Genomic DNA, 16,377 nt, shown 5'->3' with positions numbered 1-16,377 from the left:
TCCATATGACTTGCTCCACATGACCCTCGATGTCCGGCGTGTCGCAGCTGGTTAAACTGAGATTCTACGTCATATTCTCTCTCTTTCCCCCGCAGTCCTCCGACGGAGAGGTACAACCACCAGGTTTCTGCAACCGAGGCTGTCTTGAACCGGGGAACCAACAGCCAAAATGGTGAGATATATTATTGAAATTACTTAAATTACTGCATTTGATATGCTATGTTAGTTCTTAAAGTTGTACACGTGTTTTTGGAAACCCGAACACCCTGGCCGTGGCTGTCTAGTTCTATTAATGACGTAATTATATGTAACATGCGTGTGGCTATATTATGTGCGCTTGAACTTGAGCCTGGATACAATTTTATGAAAGATATATGCTTTTGATTGCCAAATAGTTAAGAAACTAATACACAAAAACAAATTAATGTTTTGCCAAATTATTTTGATGATCATGAAATAGTGATCGATCATTTAGACCAAACTGGCAATTTCGAATAAAGAATTTCATAACATCATCGCTTCCAAACGTGCCCACATATTTCGTTTTTATCTAAGCTACCCTTGCTTTTGGTTTGAGGCCTGTCCATGCGGCCAATATAGACATTGGAATAGCGTTACCCCCTGTTATAAATAGTCCGTTGACGCCCACTGTTCCAGGAGATGTGCGTATTAAAGTTTCATGTCCACAGATTGGGCAAGTGAAACGTCTCGGTCAGCCTGAGATATATGATACCCCACTGGCCATGTTTATGTTTCTGAAAGCCAAATGATCAATTCTTGACGTGTAGTAGCCATAGGAATGGATTGTACGAGATACTGCGGCATATATTCAGCAGATAGTCTGCAAAACAGAGCAGTCCGTTACAGACTAATTATTGAAGGTGGATGAAATAGCACCCCCACGGCAAGTGGACCCTCTTATGTTATATTGCTCGTTTTTCATCCTCAGGTGAACTTTACAGTAGACCAGATCCGGGAGATCATGGACAAAAAGTCCAACATTAGGAACATGTCTGTGATCGCCCATGTGGACCATGGAAAATCGACTTTAACCGATTCCCTGGTGTCCAAGGCTGGGATCATCGCTTCGGGTCGCGCTGGGGAGACCAGATTCACTGACACAAGGAAAGATGAACAAGAGAGATGTATCACCATCAAGTCCACGTAGGTGTTCTATCAGGATAAAGAGGGTCGTCTGGTCGAGGGGTTTACGTGGCCAACACATTTGAAATATGACATCCCTCTATCAAAGGAGTGTGGATTGACTGTATGTTGCTTGTAGTGAACATTAGTTACTGTTTCACAATGTTATTACTTGTAGTGTTTTAGAACAGCATGGATCATTTTATTGCCCTGTTTTACATTTTTAATTTTATGTTGACAAATAATGAACAAAATGTTTAACAACATATATCTGTAGAGCTACAGACTGTGTGACAATAAACCTTTTAATGTATAGGCTTGTATAGAACATTTTGTCCACAGGTAACCAACAAATTAAGAATTTAAGAAAACTTCTGTTGTTGACTTCACCGCACCTTGTCTGCGGTTAACAGTCCTGTTATGTGTCACCCCTCCCTGCAGAGCTATTTCTCTGTACTATGAGCTCAGTGAAAATGACATGGCCTTCATCAAACAATGCAAGGATGGCCTTGGTTTCCTCATTAACCTGATTGACTCTCCTGGTCACGTCGATTTCTCCTCCGAAGTGACTGCTGCTCTGCGCGTCACTGACGGTGCTCTTGTAGTAGTAGACTGTGTATCAGGTATGATGGCACTGGCCTTCAGGTTATGTGTGTGCTATAGCTGTGCACTGTCAGCCTTCAGCCTCTCTTACTGCTAAGCAAACAAGACATGCATGCGTCACACAGTAATGCACTGAACATGATGCTGTTGGAAAATATTTGGGTAAAAAAAGCTTTTAGATGACTGACAGATTGGTATTGAGAATTTGCATCTTGTCAGCACGGGAAAGGTGCACTGCATCTCAGATGATCAATAGATCATCGCAAGTAAACTGGATCACTGCAATGTGACAACTTCTTCCTCCCTCAATACCAACTGAGATTTGGGCTGAGCATTACATTTGCTGTGGTAAGATCGACTAACACTTGTGTTTATGCAAACTAACTGGATAAAAAAGCTTTCAGATGACTGTCAGATTGGTATTGAGAAGCTGCTCATTATCAGCATGGCAGAGGTGCACTGCAACTGCAATTTTAACTGAAATTTAGGCTGAGCATAAAATCAACCAATATTTGTATTTCTACAAATTATAGCAACATATAAAATATTTAAACTCAGAAATGTCATCCTCTCTCCCCCTCTCTCTCTTTCTACCTCTCTCTCCCCCCCCTCTCTCTCTCCCTCTCTCTCTCTTCATCTCTGGTAGGTGTGTGTGTGCAAACAGAGACTGTTTTGAGGCAGGCCATTGCAGAGAGGATCAAGCCTGTCCTGATGATGAACAAGATGGACCGCGCCTTGCTTGAGCTGCAGTTGGGAACAGATGAGCTTTTCCTGACCTTCCAGCGCATTGTAGAGAATGTGAACGTCATCATCGCTACCTATGGAGAGGGGGAGGCTGGTGTAATGGGCAAAATCATGGTCAGCAGCTCTGAATAAGCAGCCTTTACACCACTGTCCCAAAGCCACTATCAAGCTTATCCCTCATGAAATTGTACATTATTTTACTGTATTGTTTTTTAAATGTTTAATATTTTACAAGCAAACACAGTCATGCACTAAAATGTGTAGGTTTCATTAAGTATTAAATACATTTCTTTTCTCCTATCCATACAACAAGTGATGGCATTGCAAGACAGCTACGAGATAAGAGCTGACCTATTAGTCTAGATATTTAGATGATTCATAAACCAGAGGCTTGGAGTCTTTAATGTTCATAGTATGTATAATAATCTGTGGTTCCTGTATCTTGGCTCCTGTCTGATCTCCAGGTGGACCCTGTGGAGGGAACAGTTGGATTTGGCTCAGGTCTTCATGGCTGGGCATTCACTCTGAAGCAGTTTGCCGAGATGTATGTGGCCAAATTTGCTGCCAAGAAAGCCCCGCTCCCAGCCGCAGAGCGTGCCAGGAAAGTGGAGGACATGATGAAGAAGCTCTGGGGAGACAAGTATGTTTTAGTTATAAATATTCTAAAATAATGTGTCCAGTGGTATCTACATGTTTTCATTTACATAGCATGTATATACACACACGTTTAGTCAGTGGTTATTTTCATAGTATTTCATCATAGTGACTGATTAAGGTGTTGGTGGTTAATATGCTAGTGCTTTATCTTAATGAGCAATACGTTTTTAGTGTTTGTGATTTTCATTGTTCATATTTAATGGTTCGTTTAGATACTTTGATCCATCTAATGGGAAGTTCAGCAAATCCGGCACCAATGCAGAGGGCAAGAAAATCCCTCGCACATTCTGCCAACTAGTCTTGGATCCTATTTTTAAGGTCTGTGTTTAACTAACCATTTACTGAAACACCCATTTCATCCTGCTGAATCTGTTTCTGCTTTTGATTACACTGGCCTTAACCTTTCCCAATGAAAATTAACTAGTTCCTTTGTTTTGTTTGTGAAGGTTTTCGATGCCATCATGGGTTTCAAGAAGGAGGAAATCCAGAAGCTAATTGAGAAACTTGAAGTGAAGCTTGATACCGAGGACAAGGAAAAAGAAGGGAAACAACTTCTCAAGGTGAGCATGAAAGACAAAAAGTTCTCTAAAACTGACATTGATATGCATCACCATGTACAGACACTAACAGACTTTCTTTACGCTGGGCGCTTCTGCCCTCCAGGCAGTGATGCGTCGCTGGCTGCCAGCAGGAGATGCCCTGCTCCAGATGATCACCATTCACCTCCCTTCACCCGTCACAGCCCAAAAGTACCGCTGCGAGCTGCTCTATGAGGGTCCCTTAGACGACGAGGCTGCAATGGGTGAGTCATAGAGTGCAGCCCTAGCCTGATTTACCTAGCCTGATCTGACCAGACACGCTAACACTGATTTTCCACATTGTAACTCATAAAAAAAAACTAGACTGGAGAGCTATAGGGTACCATTTACCATTTTACAAACCCAAATGTGCCCATATTGTTTTCCAACAGGTGTTAAAAACTGTGATGCCAAAGCCCCTCTGATGATGTACATCTCCAAAATGGTTCCCACCACCGACAAGGGCCGGTTCTATGCCTTTGGTCGTGTCTTCTCTGGCACAGTTAGCACAGGGCAGAAAGTTCGCATCATGGGGCCAAACTACACACCTGGCAAGAAGGAGGATCTGTATTTGAAGCCAATCCAGAGGTTTGTCCTCTAGAATCTAAGACCACATTCAAATACGCAATTGCCAGTATTATTTGCTTCATGTAAAGAACAGAGTGTGTTGTTAACTTCTGCTTTTAACTTACAGAACATTAGGGTAGCCATTAGGGTAGTCTTTTGAGCCTTTCTCCAACAAACATCTCCTGATTCCTCTTAACACAGAACCATCCTCATGATGGGACGTTATACGGAGCCCATCGAGGATGTGCCCTGTGGAAACATTGTTGGTCTGGTTGGAGTTGATCAGTACCTGGTGAAGACAGGCACCATCAGCACATTTGAGCATGCACACAACATGCGTGTCATGAAGTTCAGTGTCAGTCCTGTGGTGAGAGTGGCTGTGGAGGCCAAGAACCCCGCTGACCTGCCCAAGCTGGTGGAGGGCCTTAAGCGCCTGGCCAAGTCTGACCCTATGGTTCAGGTTAGTAGGATTAAATGCCTGTAGCCTGGCCATATAGGTAGAACATATGTTGAGATTTGAAGTGAATTCTTCTTCTGATAGTGTATCATTGAGGAGTCTGGTGAACATATTGTGGCTGGTGCTGGGGAGTTGCATCTGGAGATCTGCTTGAAGGACCTTGAGGAAGACCATGCCTGTATTCCTCTCAAGGTTGGAAATCTTATTGTGTACCTCAATTTGAAATTAGGTCATGACCGATGAAAAGCATTAACCAGAACTGTCATAATTTCTTTATTCTTTACAGAAATCTGACCCAGTAGTGTCATACCGTGAGACAGTGAGTGAGGACTCCGATCAAGTTTGCCTGTCCAAATCCCCCAACAAACACAACCGGGTGTACATGAAGGCCAGACCTTTCCCCGATGGGTTGGCCGAGGACATTGACAAGGGCGACGTGGCCCCACGACAGGAGCTGAAAACGCGTGCTCGATTCCTGGCTGAGAAGTACGAGTGGGATGTGGCGGAGGCTCGCAAGATTTGGTGCTTTGGCCCTGACGGTACTGGACCCAACCTCTTGATGGATGTGACCAAGGGAGTTCAGTACCTGAATGAGATCAAAGACAGCGTCGTGGCAGGTTTCCAGTGGGCAACCAAAGAAGTGAGTTAGACACACACCATTTCAAAATAATATTCCAGCATACATTCTTTACAATGATCATCCATACCTCAGTGTTTGTTGAGGACACGCTCTTAACGCATGCACTTTCTCATCTTTTAGGGTGTCCTCTGTGAGGAGAACATGCGTGCTGTGCGATTCGACATTCATGATGTAACTCTCCATGCTGATGCCATCCATAGAGGTGGTGGCCAGATCATTCCCACAGCCCGTAGGGTTCTGTACGCGTCTGCGTTGACAGCACAACCAAGGCTGATGGAACCCATTTATCTGGTGGAGATCCAGGTAAGTTCCGTCAGTGTAGCACACATACACCTACACCTTAATTACAATGTGTGAAGTACTTTAAAAGTACTAGGACAAGGATTAAAGTACATATAGCTGCTTTTAAGAACACTAAGGAATTGACCTTCCTTTATGTCTTTATAGTGTCCAGAGCAAGTTGTTGGAGGAATCTACGGCGTGCTGAATAGGAAACGAGGGCACGTGTTTGAGGAGTCCCAAGTTGCAGGAACGCCTATTTTTATTGTCAAGGCCTACCTCCCTGTAAACGAGTCATTCGGTAAGTTTGATCATGTACTACCAGTCACCCCTAATCCCCAAACCGTGAGATGAAGGCAAGGAAAGTGCATGACATAAGACTTCAAGCGTGTTACATATAAATATTTATTTTCCAACAGGTTTCACAGCAGACTTGAGGTCCAACACAGGTGGCCAAGCTTTCCCCCAATGCGTCTTTGACCACTGGCAGATTCTCCCAGGTGATCCCTGGGACCCTGCCAGCAAGCCATGCCAGGTTGTGACCGAGACACGTAAACGCAAGGGCTTGAAGGAAGGAATCCCAGCTCTCGACAACTACCTGGACAAACTGTGATCACCATGACAGTCCACAATGCATCTGGCCAATGTAGATCTTACTCGTTAAATGTAAAATAATAAAAAGAAACTGAAAATAAAACAGAACTGTACGGGTGAACGTTTACAGTAGAAAACAAAAAAGAAAGAAAAAAAGAAGTGTTAAGTCCTGTAATATCAACAGCAAATAAAACTTAGCACCTTACTTTGTGTTTCTCCATGGCCAATTTTTAATTGTAAAGACAACCGGACTTCCATGCTTAGTTAGCCTAGATGGTGTTTAAACCTTGTGCCTTGTAACAAATTGCTATGAAAGCACAACAGAAACCATTAAGTAAATTCCATAAGTTGACCAGGCTTGTGACGACTTGTATTACCCAACTGTTCCTGATACAAAATCTGTTACAGGCAGTCAATGATGAAAACATGAGGGCATTTCATTTTTATAGACAATTTTTGTTAAAAAAAAAAGGCTGAAGTTAGAAAGAAGGGCTCGAGTATGGATATTCATATTTCTTTATCCAAAACAACTAAATATAGACATGCTTTCACTTGTAATTAAATTTATGGCTCATATCCAGTAAGACCTTTTGGATTTTTTTTGAAGTGGCATCGTTTATCAAATCTGTTACAGTTTATGTGGCACTCACATGTCAGTGATGCAATAAGAACGACAGTCTACAAGCTCATAACCATGTGACTACAGATCATTCTGTTTGCTTTTTACAGATTATGACAGATTGAATCCCTTTTGACATTATAATGTTTGCTGGTAGAGGGTATACACAATGTTATTTCAGTGTATTCAAATTTGACAGCGTGATGGTGCAAGCTGGCATCCCATGTTATGTCATGTCAAACTTCACTAGTCAAGTACCCTCTTAGTATGCCATCAAGTACACTATACAGCTGGGATAAGGAAAGAGCAGTTTCCAAATGTAGTGTGGAAACACACGTTTTTTTTTTTGTGTGTAAAATTATTTGAATAGCTTCAACAGTGAAGTACTGTTGGCCCTTTTAAGTCTCTTGGTGAAATACAACATAGCATGTGATGTCATACAAAAGGTCTTTTCACATATCTACATATAAAATAAACCAGGAACGAACGATAAAAAAAAAAAAACTAAACAAACAGCAACATCCAACCAGGGCACAAACTGGACCATGAACATTTCTTACATAAATGTGCAATATTCAAATGACAAAACAGGTTTTATTGCTACAACTAAAAGTAGGACCGAAAGAATGAGAACATATCACTGCATGAATTGTTCAGAACTACAAAAAAATAACTCAAAAACAGCTGCCAAAGAGAGCCTGCGCTGAACATTCGCAGAGCTGCATGTGCTTTGAGCATGATCGCGATGTGTCCAGCATTTATCGTCCTTACACTCAAGGCTTGTGCGCTCTGCCCGTCCAATCAGAAAGGCAACGTACAAAAACAAAACAAAACCGTCCTCGTCACATTACGATTAACCCTTGGCTGGTGCGGTGAGTGACAGCACGGATCAGTTCTTGGGCCTCATGGTGGGGGATCTTTAGAGGGGTCCTTCTGCTCCAGGCTAGTGGAACGCGAGAAGTAGGCTTTTGCGTGAACCTCAGTCTAATGAGATGATGTCGGAGATGCTGGTAGCCGTGCCCCCCGTGATGACGCCCGTCTCGTGGCTGGAGCTAGCGCTGTGTGTGGTGGCGACCGTCTCGTACTGACCCGAGGAGGACACCAGGCTCCCACTGGTGGTGGCACTCTGGAGGCTGCTGGAGAGGTTGTCCAGGAACATGGGCGCCCGGTAATGCTGCTGAACAGAGGGCAACACCCACATGAAATGTAAGACATAAATACTTCTCCAACATTTAACAGCACATGCTCAGAAGTGATAAATGACTATGCCATTGTTAGCCAATTAACAGGTGAACTGTTTTTCTCCCAGTTACAGGCTTTATCTTTGAATGTGGTCAGAGAGATTATAAATAACACTGAAAACATTACATACCTGTGTGTCTCCTTGAATTAAAGAAAATAAGTCCAGACCTAAAGGATAAAAACGAAAATAATAAAGTTGTATTCTACAGACTTTGTGATTAAATCAACATTTAGCAGAAGAGAGAAAAAACAAATCAATAACTGAGAGGATAACAGAGGCTAACAAACCTTGCATATCTGCAGGGATAGCAGTCATTGAGTGATGGAATGGACCTGCATAGTCTGCCAAGGAGGGTGAGAGGTAAGACGGGTCCAGACTCTGCACATTTGGCACCCGCATAGCTGAGGGCTGGTAGGCCAACACCCTGAATAAAGAGCACAAAACCTCATGAACACCTACAGATTGCCCCTATAAAACACACTCAGAAACCCAACTAAGTCGTTATTTACACTTGGAACTATAAACCTACATTTGCACTCTAGCCAAATGCTAACAATGACATGATTTTTTTTTTTTTTTTAAAGCACACTGTAAGAATTAGGGAGCTGGTTGTTTCAGTTGTTTGTCAGACATCTCACCCCTTTCCATGCATCTCCTCAGTTTTGGACATGTAAAGGCAGCGTCTCTTGTGGGGAGGGTCCACTTCCTCCTCGTCCTCTGAGGAGCTGTCCAGGGTCAGGTCAATCACATCAGCTTTCTTAGAGCTGCTCACCTCCCCGTGTGGCACCACTGCACACTGCCGCACAGGTGCAGAACCTGACAGGTACACATAGGGTTACTACTTTTAACTCTTGATGTGGAATTGATGAATCAGTGGTAACTGAATAATGTTGGAATACATGAGATAGTTGTTATTGCAAGTTAATGCATGGACTTCTCACTTTCAACTTTGGTGATGGATGGTGACGACACTTTTAGGGACTCCTTCTTTGGTCTCATTGGACACCACGTCCCATCCTCTTGGAACTTTATTTCGTCGACATCCGAACAATCGTTCAAGATCTCCATGAACAGTCTAAGAAGGGGGCGGGGGGGGGGCTTGTTTAAACAACTGCTCTTTGTCACAACAAATGAAATATGCCCAACAAGTCATAACCGTGTAGCTCACCCATCTATAATGAGGCTATCATAAGTGGCCTTCTTGTCACACACGGGACAGATCCAGGTAGGCTTCTTCTCGTTCATCTGCAGGTAGAGTGCCGCGTCGAAACACTGGAGGTGGGAGCAGGTCACTGCTCGACATGGCACCGTGAGACGCATCTTCCCAAGCTGCACACAAATGATGGGTGATGAGAAGAGTGAAAAAAAATTAATAAATGTCCAAAAGTGGGTGTGCATACAGAGACCAGATGAATGGAGGCAGCACTTACTGGGCACATAAGGGAGACTCGTAAACTGGTTGTGGCAACTTCGCTGTCTGGATCGGCAGTGAGCTTCTCTTTAACTGCAGAAAGGAAAAGTGGTTTTAAATCTAAAACAGATGTGGACACCACTTACTCACTGTAGCAAGACTGACAACACCTAAAGGTGTGGTATTACAGACACACACAATTTCTTAATGTTGCTGCCATCTACTGAACACCACAGGGAAAACAAGTCAAGGAAAAAGGACATGAATATTATGAGATAAAGGTAACCAAGAATTCAAAAGCATTGGGTGCCACTAAAAGTCACTTCTGCTTTTGTGGGTTTGTTCAGAATTGTTTATATTTATTCAAAAGAATTTAAGAAATGTGGAATACATACAGCAAAGGTCCAAATTGTGTACACAAGAAGCCAAATGCTTCCCCACATGCTCAGGGCAGGTAAACCTCAGAGACCTGAATTTTACATGGCTCTTGGACCAATCATCATTTTTAGTCAGGCCCAATTATTAGTGTAAGCTCACCCCCAGCTCTGAGCCTACGCCAACCCACTGCATCATTTTGAAAAATGCTAAAAGGTATGCAAGGGGTGGAGAGTTTGCTACATTCAAAAGTATGTATAATATGATGTAGATAATTCCTAAATGGTTCTTTCGACATCAGCGTCGACCTTGCAAGGTTCAGGATGATTTTACACAGTGGATGGCGTGTTGAGCCATTTTCCACCTATAACATAACAATCTTTATAAAAATGTGATTCTTTTCAATATTAAAGGGAAACTTCAGGATGTTTTTAACCCAGGCCCTATTTTCCATATTTTTCAGTCCAAATTTTTAATATGCACAAAAATGATAGAAATCTGTCCAGTATTGCAACTGCAAAACGGCTATACAATGTAATCCTATGGGGCAAACATCCGTGTCAAAGTAAGCCGCTTGTTTTTGTCACTGACAGGCTCATAATGTTATTATAAGTGTCTGTCAACATGGAAAGGGTCCCTGCAGATATATATATACCTGTGTCTGTTTACCTTAATAACAAACTGTATAAACAAACTGTATAAAATGACTGTTTCTACAGTTTCTGTAGTTCTGTAGTCTATCGTTTCTGTAGTTTAAGTTTCTGTAGAAGTGACTGTAGACTTCAGTTGTTATATTGGTAAAGTTCAGTTATTGGGTATGAGTACTTGCATATGACCGTGAGAGGATTGGCAGCTTTGGGAAGTCCCAAACCAATCTTTTCCAAACTAAAATTTGAATATCCTTTAAAATCACAGTTCATGTGCATTTCAAATGTAGTTATAAAGAAATCTAACTATGGTCTACACTTTTCCTGCACTCCTTATGGCCTTTGAAGCAACAATAGTACAACTAGTCATAGTTGATTTATTTGAGTCATATTTTGTCATAATTATTTCTATATTTCTGTACGCAAACAATACATTTAAGTGAGAAAGAGAGAGCTAAACATGAAACAACATCAGCTGGATAGGTGACGTGTTTTGGTTAAGCCTAGCAGCAGAGCACAATGCAGACCACCTAGGTCATCTTTCAAGATATTACACACTGAGCAGTTAGATAAATATTGTGCGTTGTTAGAACCCTTACTCAGAGCTCGTGAATGGTCAGGGTTCCGTATCCCCTTCATTTTCAGCCTCTGTAACAACAATGGGGAGGTCAACTGCCTCACAAGGTACACCGACATGGAGTAGGTCTGTAAAACAGATAAGACATGACCATTAATTAAAAAGAAAGAAACATTTTCAAGGTCTAAAGCTTAATCGCTTAATGTCATCACATCAATTCAAATTAAATTAAATGTGCAGATATTTCTGTGTGTGACAAACTATGCAAACAATACAACAAAATAACACAGTAATAATAAGTCAAATGTTTCTACCTTTCCGATTTCTGGTGCCCACGTAACAGAGATCTGATTGGGGACTGCAGACGACAGTCTGACGAGAGACGTTATATTCAAAGACCTCCCTGGTCTTTTCTGCTCCACTCCATTTTTAGGAGGAGGGGCAAACCCCTGGAAAAAACATCAGCAACGGTAAATAATGAATTCATGGCAGGTTTCAAAATGCCCAATTTTCACTTTATTTAAAGTGTAATTGCAACCATGAATTTGTTTTTTGAGCTGTAAACTAAATAAAATGACGGTGCTGTGATGAATCACATCAATGCTGGTGTTACAATTGACCAAATGAACATTTTTATAACAATCTGCATTATGGTTTTAGCTGGTGTATGGTTTCATCATCAGTCATCATTTTAGATGGAATAGAATTAATGCTTATTGGTAGCATTTATTGTTTCACTTACAGGTAATGGGAAGAGTTTCCCATTGACTTTGATACATAGGCTGTTCGGATAATTATCCTCTTGAGGACAGCTGGTCTCCGAAAGGCAAAATCTAGCATAAGAAAGGCAGATACAGAACATACTGAATGGAGGAAGGAACTTGTAAAATAATAATTATTTCATGTCATAGGCATGCAAAATGAGTAATCATGTGCCTTCATGACAACAATGTATTACCTCAACTGAATTTGGACCATATAGTCTCTTCTACCACCAGGAAGGAAATCCCTTAGCAAAAATAAAAGAGCAAATAAAGGTTCAGCTGTGAAGAACTGAAAGCACTGAAACTGATCATGGTTTGATGGTTAGATAAAGGACCTTACCGGGAGATGCAAACTTCTCTCACTTGCTGTGGAGTCAAGGCAAAAATGAAATACTTCTCTTGGTGAAATCTCTGGGTAGTACACGGGCCTGCAAATAGCAAGACATTTAATCAGTAGTTGTAGACCATCACGATCATACAGTGCTGAAGAAGCATACGTGTGGCTAACAATTACCCAAACTAGAGGGCTTGATCAGGACATCCAGGACATCGTAGAAAGGAAGCGTCTTCATCTGCACGTCAGGGTGCACAGGGGGCATGAGCGGGGTGCCCTGTTGCATATTCATCATTGGCTTCGTTTCCGGACAGAAAGAGGAATCTGGGCTAAGATGCACCAGGTCCAGGTGGCCAGAATCAGAGAGGTCAGTGGGAACAGCTGACGCCTCTGCCTCTGCCTCTGCCTCTGCCTGAAAGTAGCTCTGCAGGTTTGACTTGAAGGCTGCCAAATCAGGAAGACTATCAATTGCCCTTGAATAACGTCGTCTGTACAGGTCTTTGATTCTGATCTGCACTGCCAGGCTGCATCCACGCTTTAGCAAGTGTAAGGCCCTCACGAGAAGTTCGTGCTTGCGACCACTTTTGTTCTGTCCAGCAAAGCCCAACAACACTTGTAGCTCGGAAACTCGGAAACTTGATACCATGCTCTGCAAAAACAAACATGAAATGAACAGAGGCATTGCATTAATAGACAATTTAACGCTAAAACCTGACTACATAACTACTGAAACCACAGCAAACAGGGATAGGGGATAACAAAATCTCTCCTTTTCAGATAGTAAAATGACAAAACAGAAAGTAAGTTCTTACACTGTATAAATATCATCCAAATTCATAGTTTCATATTTTCTCGAACACATTATTAGTTGTGAGAATGTGCAAGTCAAAACTACATAGCTTAAGTATACAGAGAACATGGAGGATTACGACTTTTGGAGAGTACAAGACCCCACCAACATCAGCCCAGAAACTGCATGACATTGACCACAACCCTCCCAAACAATCCCGTTTCAAAATCCCACAGAAGAGTAAGAAAACCCCGACTAACCCTTCATTATATGGTCCATGCTTGATTGTTCTTACGTGTTTATCCATTTTTCTTTTTTAAATCCTTAACAAATGTGACCTAAAGGCATCTAAAATGTTAAGAATAAAGTCCAAAACCCATTAGATAAACAATTTGAGATTTAGGCATCACACAGCAATGTTTCCAGAATTCCAGAAGTTAATCAATAAGATCCAAGATAAATTGGGAAAGGATTTCACGGTATCATGTTCCAGACACAACAAAAACACTCACATCGTCAGCGGACATGCCTGAAAGACAGCCAACTAACAAGACAAAGAGACCCCCTGCATCCTACCCCAACAAACATGTTGACCCATCACATTTACTGAAGTTTCTATGACCTGGTTTGCACTAACGTTAAGTTACCTAAACATTTTACAGTTTAGCTAGCTTGCTTGGATATAGTGACACCAGTACTCCCCATATTTAAGCAAGATTTTAGTGCGGTATCAGATAAACAAATGCCTGTCACCAGGATAGCGGGCTAATACAATTGTTATAGCTAGCAAGCTAAGTAATGATGCTCGGATGTAAACAATGGCAGAGCCTGCTATCTAATCAAAACAAGCGAAATTGCCTGCTAGATTTTCCAATATGAATCTTGTTGAAATGTATCTCTAATCTAGACATCATGTTAACAAGAAAAAATATTTTAAGATATGTCTAGGTAAACACAGTAACGTTAGAGGCATGCTGGCTTGTTATCATTATACCTGGCTAAATAGCACTGCTAAGTCGCAGAGTCTGTATTTGGCTAGCCCGCTTAAAAGAACACCCAGGGAAAAATAAACCAAAACATGCAACAACAATTTGTAGATTTAACCTTACAATTCACATCGTAGACATTTCAAAACACGACATTAACAAGCCGACATCAAACAAACCCGTATGGAAGAACTTACAACATGTTAGAGTTGAGAGGGCAGTTATGATAGTATTAAATAACTTGCCAGCTTGCTAGCTGTGTCAAAGACTGGCTAGTTAACAAACATTTCCGAGGACATCGCGGAATTATCAAACTGGTAACCAACAAATAGGTTAGCAAACTACTTAACGTTACCGACCTCACCATCTAATTTTGCTGAAGACAGCTAGACTAGTTACGTATTTCTGGCAAACTATTCAAACTAAGTTGTCTACCTTTAGCTAAGCAGATAGCTATCTTGCTGGATAGCTAGCTAACCCTGTGATACATATGAACATTTCTTCTTTCACACTGGCCTAAAGGTGACCGCCTGAAAGCAAACCCTGAACCTCATCTTCCCTTAGGTGAAAAGTGCACAGCTATCATCTTTGTAAATTAAAAAAGAATGTTTTCAACTTACAACAGAGCACTGTTAACTTGAAATAAAGCATTACAGTCGCTAGCTGTCATAACACTTTCGCCTACCCGTAACTCCTCAACATCCGCCATTTTCTGGCTGTGGTCATCCTAAACACCGCTGGGGCACACGTGATCAAGTAATACATTAATAAATTGATAGGATTTACCGACCCAAAAACTGAAAGAGAACTTTGCTTTTAAAATATTTTGTAGTGGACTGAACACGAGAAAAACAATGAGAATGTATCAAACCGACACAATAAATGTCTGAAGCAGACGAACAAGATCCGTAAGTGAGTGCTCAGTACTGATTGGATCTCGAGAAAAATATTGCAATCTTTCAGAATTACGTTATCACTAGGCTATAAATCTGGAAGCATTTTAATTTTGATAAGAAAACATAGAGATCGAAATATATGTAGAATAATCTAGACTAGGCCTACAGAATATACTTTCATTATTTTCACAGTCTATGCTCTGATAAACGAACTGCAGCAACAGAGACTGAATAGCGTTGCTCTACATTTACTCATTTTTTTTTTTAAATCACTTTTACCTACAGGGATTTGCCATGTAGGCTACAGGTTTGGGCTATATCGAAATACTCTACTTCGTAACATACGTAGCCCTAGTAGTGGGACCAAACGGTAATGCTACTTTGCTTTGAATAGGGAAGAGGGAAAGAAAAAAGTATATCCGTAGCAAATCAAAGTCAGGCGAAGAAGGCTGAATACACTAAAAATCAATATTTACTGTAGCAGCGTTTTATTAGCCTATTGTACAGTAATGATGCTCACCAGATCCAACCAGGCCTGTAGTTGCTTACTTGGGTTTAAATATAGAGTAATAATTGCAGGATTTCGTTCAGCCCACAGCACTGAAACAGCTTTGCTCAGGGTGACGAATGACCTGCTGATGACAGCCGATGCAGGATCACCCTCACTCCTCATCCTCCTGGACCTGACTGCTGCATTTGACACAGTGGACCACACTATCCTCCTAGAGCGCCTCCACACCACCATTGGACTATCAGACTCTGCACTCAAGTGGTTTCAGTCCTACCTTTCTGGCAGAACTGAATATGTCTCACTGGGAAGATGCAAGTCCAGACAGCTCCCTGTCTCCTGTGGTGTTCCGCAAGGGTCGGTCCTCGGCCCCATCCTCTTCATTATTTACATGCTCCCCCTCGGTCGTGTCATCAGCAGACATGGGATGTCTTTCCACTGTTATGCTGACGACACGCAGCTTTATATCAAAACTGCCTCAAGCCCCACTTCAGCCATGTCATGTCTCACCGCCTGTCTTGGGGAGATAAAGGCATGGATGAGCAACAACTTTCTCCAGCTAAACAGTAGCAAAACCGAAGCCCTTCTTGTTGGCACTCCACACCAGGTTCAGTCATCCTCCTTAACTCATCTCACCTTCGACAGCCAGGTCATCCCCCTCTCCTCCACAGTCACTAATCTCGGAGTTAGGTTTGACCCTCACCTGACCTTTAATGACCATATAAAACACCTGTGCAAAACCTCCTTTTATCATCTAAGAAACATCTCCAAACTCCGCCCCACTTTAACCCTATCAGATGCAGAGAAGCTTGTCCACGCCTTTATCTCCTCAAGACTGGACTATTGTAATTCGCTTTTCTATGGGATCACTGGCAAGAACATCCAGAAGCTGCAATACATCCAAAACAGCGCTGCCAGGATCTTGATGAGGGTCCGGAAATATGAGCACATAACACCAATATTAC

At 41.9% G+C, this 16,377-nt stretch overlaps 2 protein-coding genes across 7 annotated transcripts; one reads left to right on the top strand and one right to left on the bottom strand.

The window, feature by feature from the left end:
- The first annotated feature begins 72 nt into the window (after window positions 1-72).
- On the top strand, window positions 73-6,467 carry eef2l2 (eukaryotic translation elongation factor 2, like 2). Its single transcript, XM_012828570.3, has 15 exons — window positions 73-172; window positions 950-1,164; window positions 1,585-1,766; window positions 2,393-2,604; window positions 2,955-3,130; window positions 3,360-3,465; window positions 3,594-3,707; window positions 3,811-3,949; window positions 4,118-4,313; window positions 4,494-4,752; window positions 4,834-4,941; window positions 5,036-5,389; window positions 5,510-5,692; window positions 5,837-5,969; window positions 6,088-6,467. The coding sequence occupies exons 1-15, from the start codon at window positions 170-172 to the stop codon at window positions 6,279-6,281; spliced, it is 2,574 nt and encodes an 857-aa protein (XP_012684024.1). The 5' UTR covers window positions 73-169; the 3' UTR covers window positions 6,282-6,467.
- A 1-nt stretch (window position 6,468) lies between these two features.
- pias2 (protein inhibitor of activated STAT, 2) lies at window positions 6,469-14,755 on the bottom strand. 6 transcript variants are annotated; one of them, XM_012828573.3, is made up of 15 exons: window positions 14,694-14,755; window positions 13,283-13,370; window positions 12,413-12,881; window positions 12,239-12,326; window positions 12,093-12,143; window positions 11,877-11,967; window positions 11,449-11,583; window positions 11,157-11,262; window positions 9,555-9,628; window positions 9,293-9,453; window positions 9,066-9,199; window positions 8,763-8,940; window positions 8,412-8,548; window positions 8,254-8,291; window positions 6,469-8,058 (listed from the first exon to the last, which is right to left on the bottom strand). In XM_012828573.3, exons 3-15 carry the CDS (start codon window positions 12,876-12,878, stop codon window positions 7,861-7,863), a joined length of 1,857 nt encoding a protein of 618 aa, XP_012684027.1. In that variant the 5' UTR covers window positions 12,879-12,881; window positions 13,283-13,370; window positions 14,694-14,755; the 3' UTR covers window positions 6,469-7,860. The 6 variants fall into 6 exon arrangements, with proteins under 6 accessions (XP_012684027.1, XP_012684028.1, XP_031426414.1 ...); XM_012828574.3 differs by having other exon boundaries at window positions 14,629-14,742; XM_031570554.2 differs by lacking the exon at window positions 14,694-14,755 and adding an exon at window positions 14,206-14,604.
- Between the last annotated feature and the right edge of the window lie 1,622 nt (window positions 14,756-16,377).

The sequence above is a fragment of the Clupea harengus genome, chromosome 7 (genome assembly GCF_900700415.2).
Source record: "Clupea harengus chromosome 7, Ch_v2.0.2, whole genome shotgun sequence".
In the NCBI taxonomy this organism is placed as follows: domain Eukaryota; kingdom Metazoa; phylum Chordata; class Actinopteri; order Clupeiformes; family Clupeidae; genus Clupea; species Clupea harengus.
Note: the sequence above shows the minus strand (reverse complement) of the source record. Positions and strands in the feature narration are given on the sequence as shown.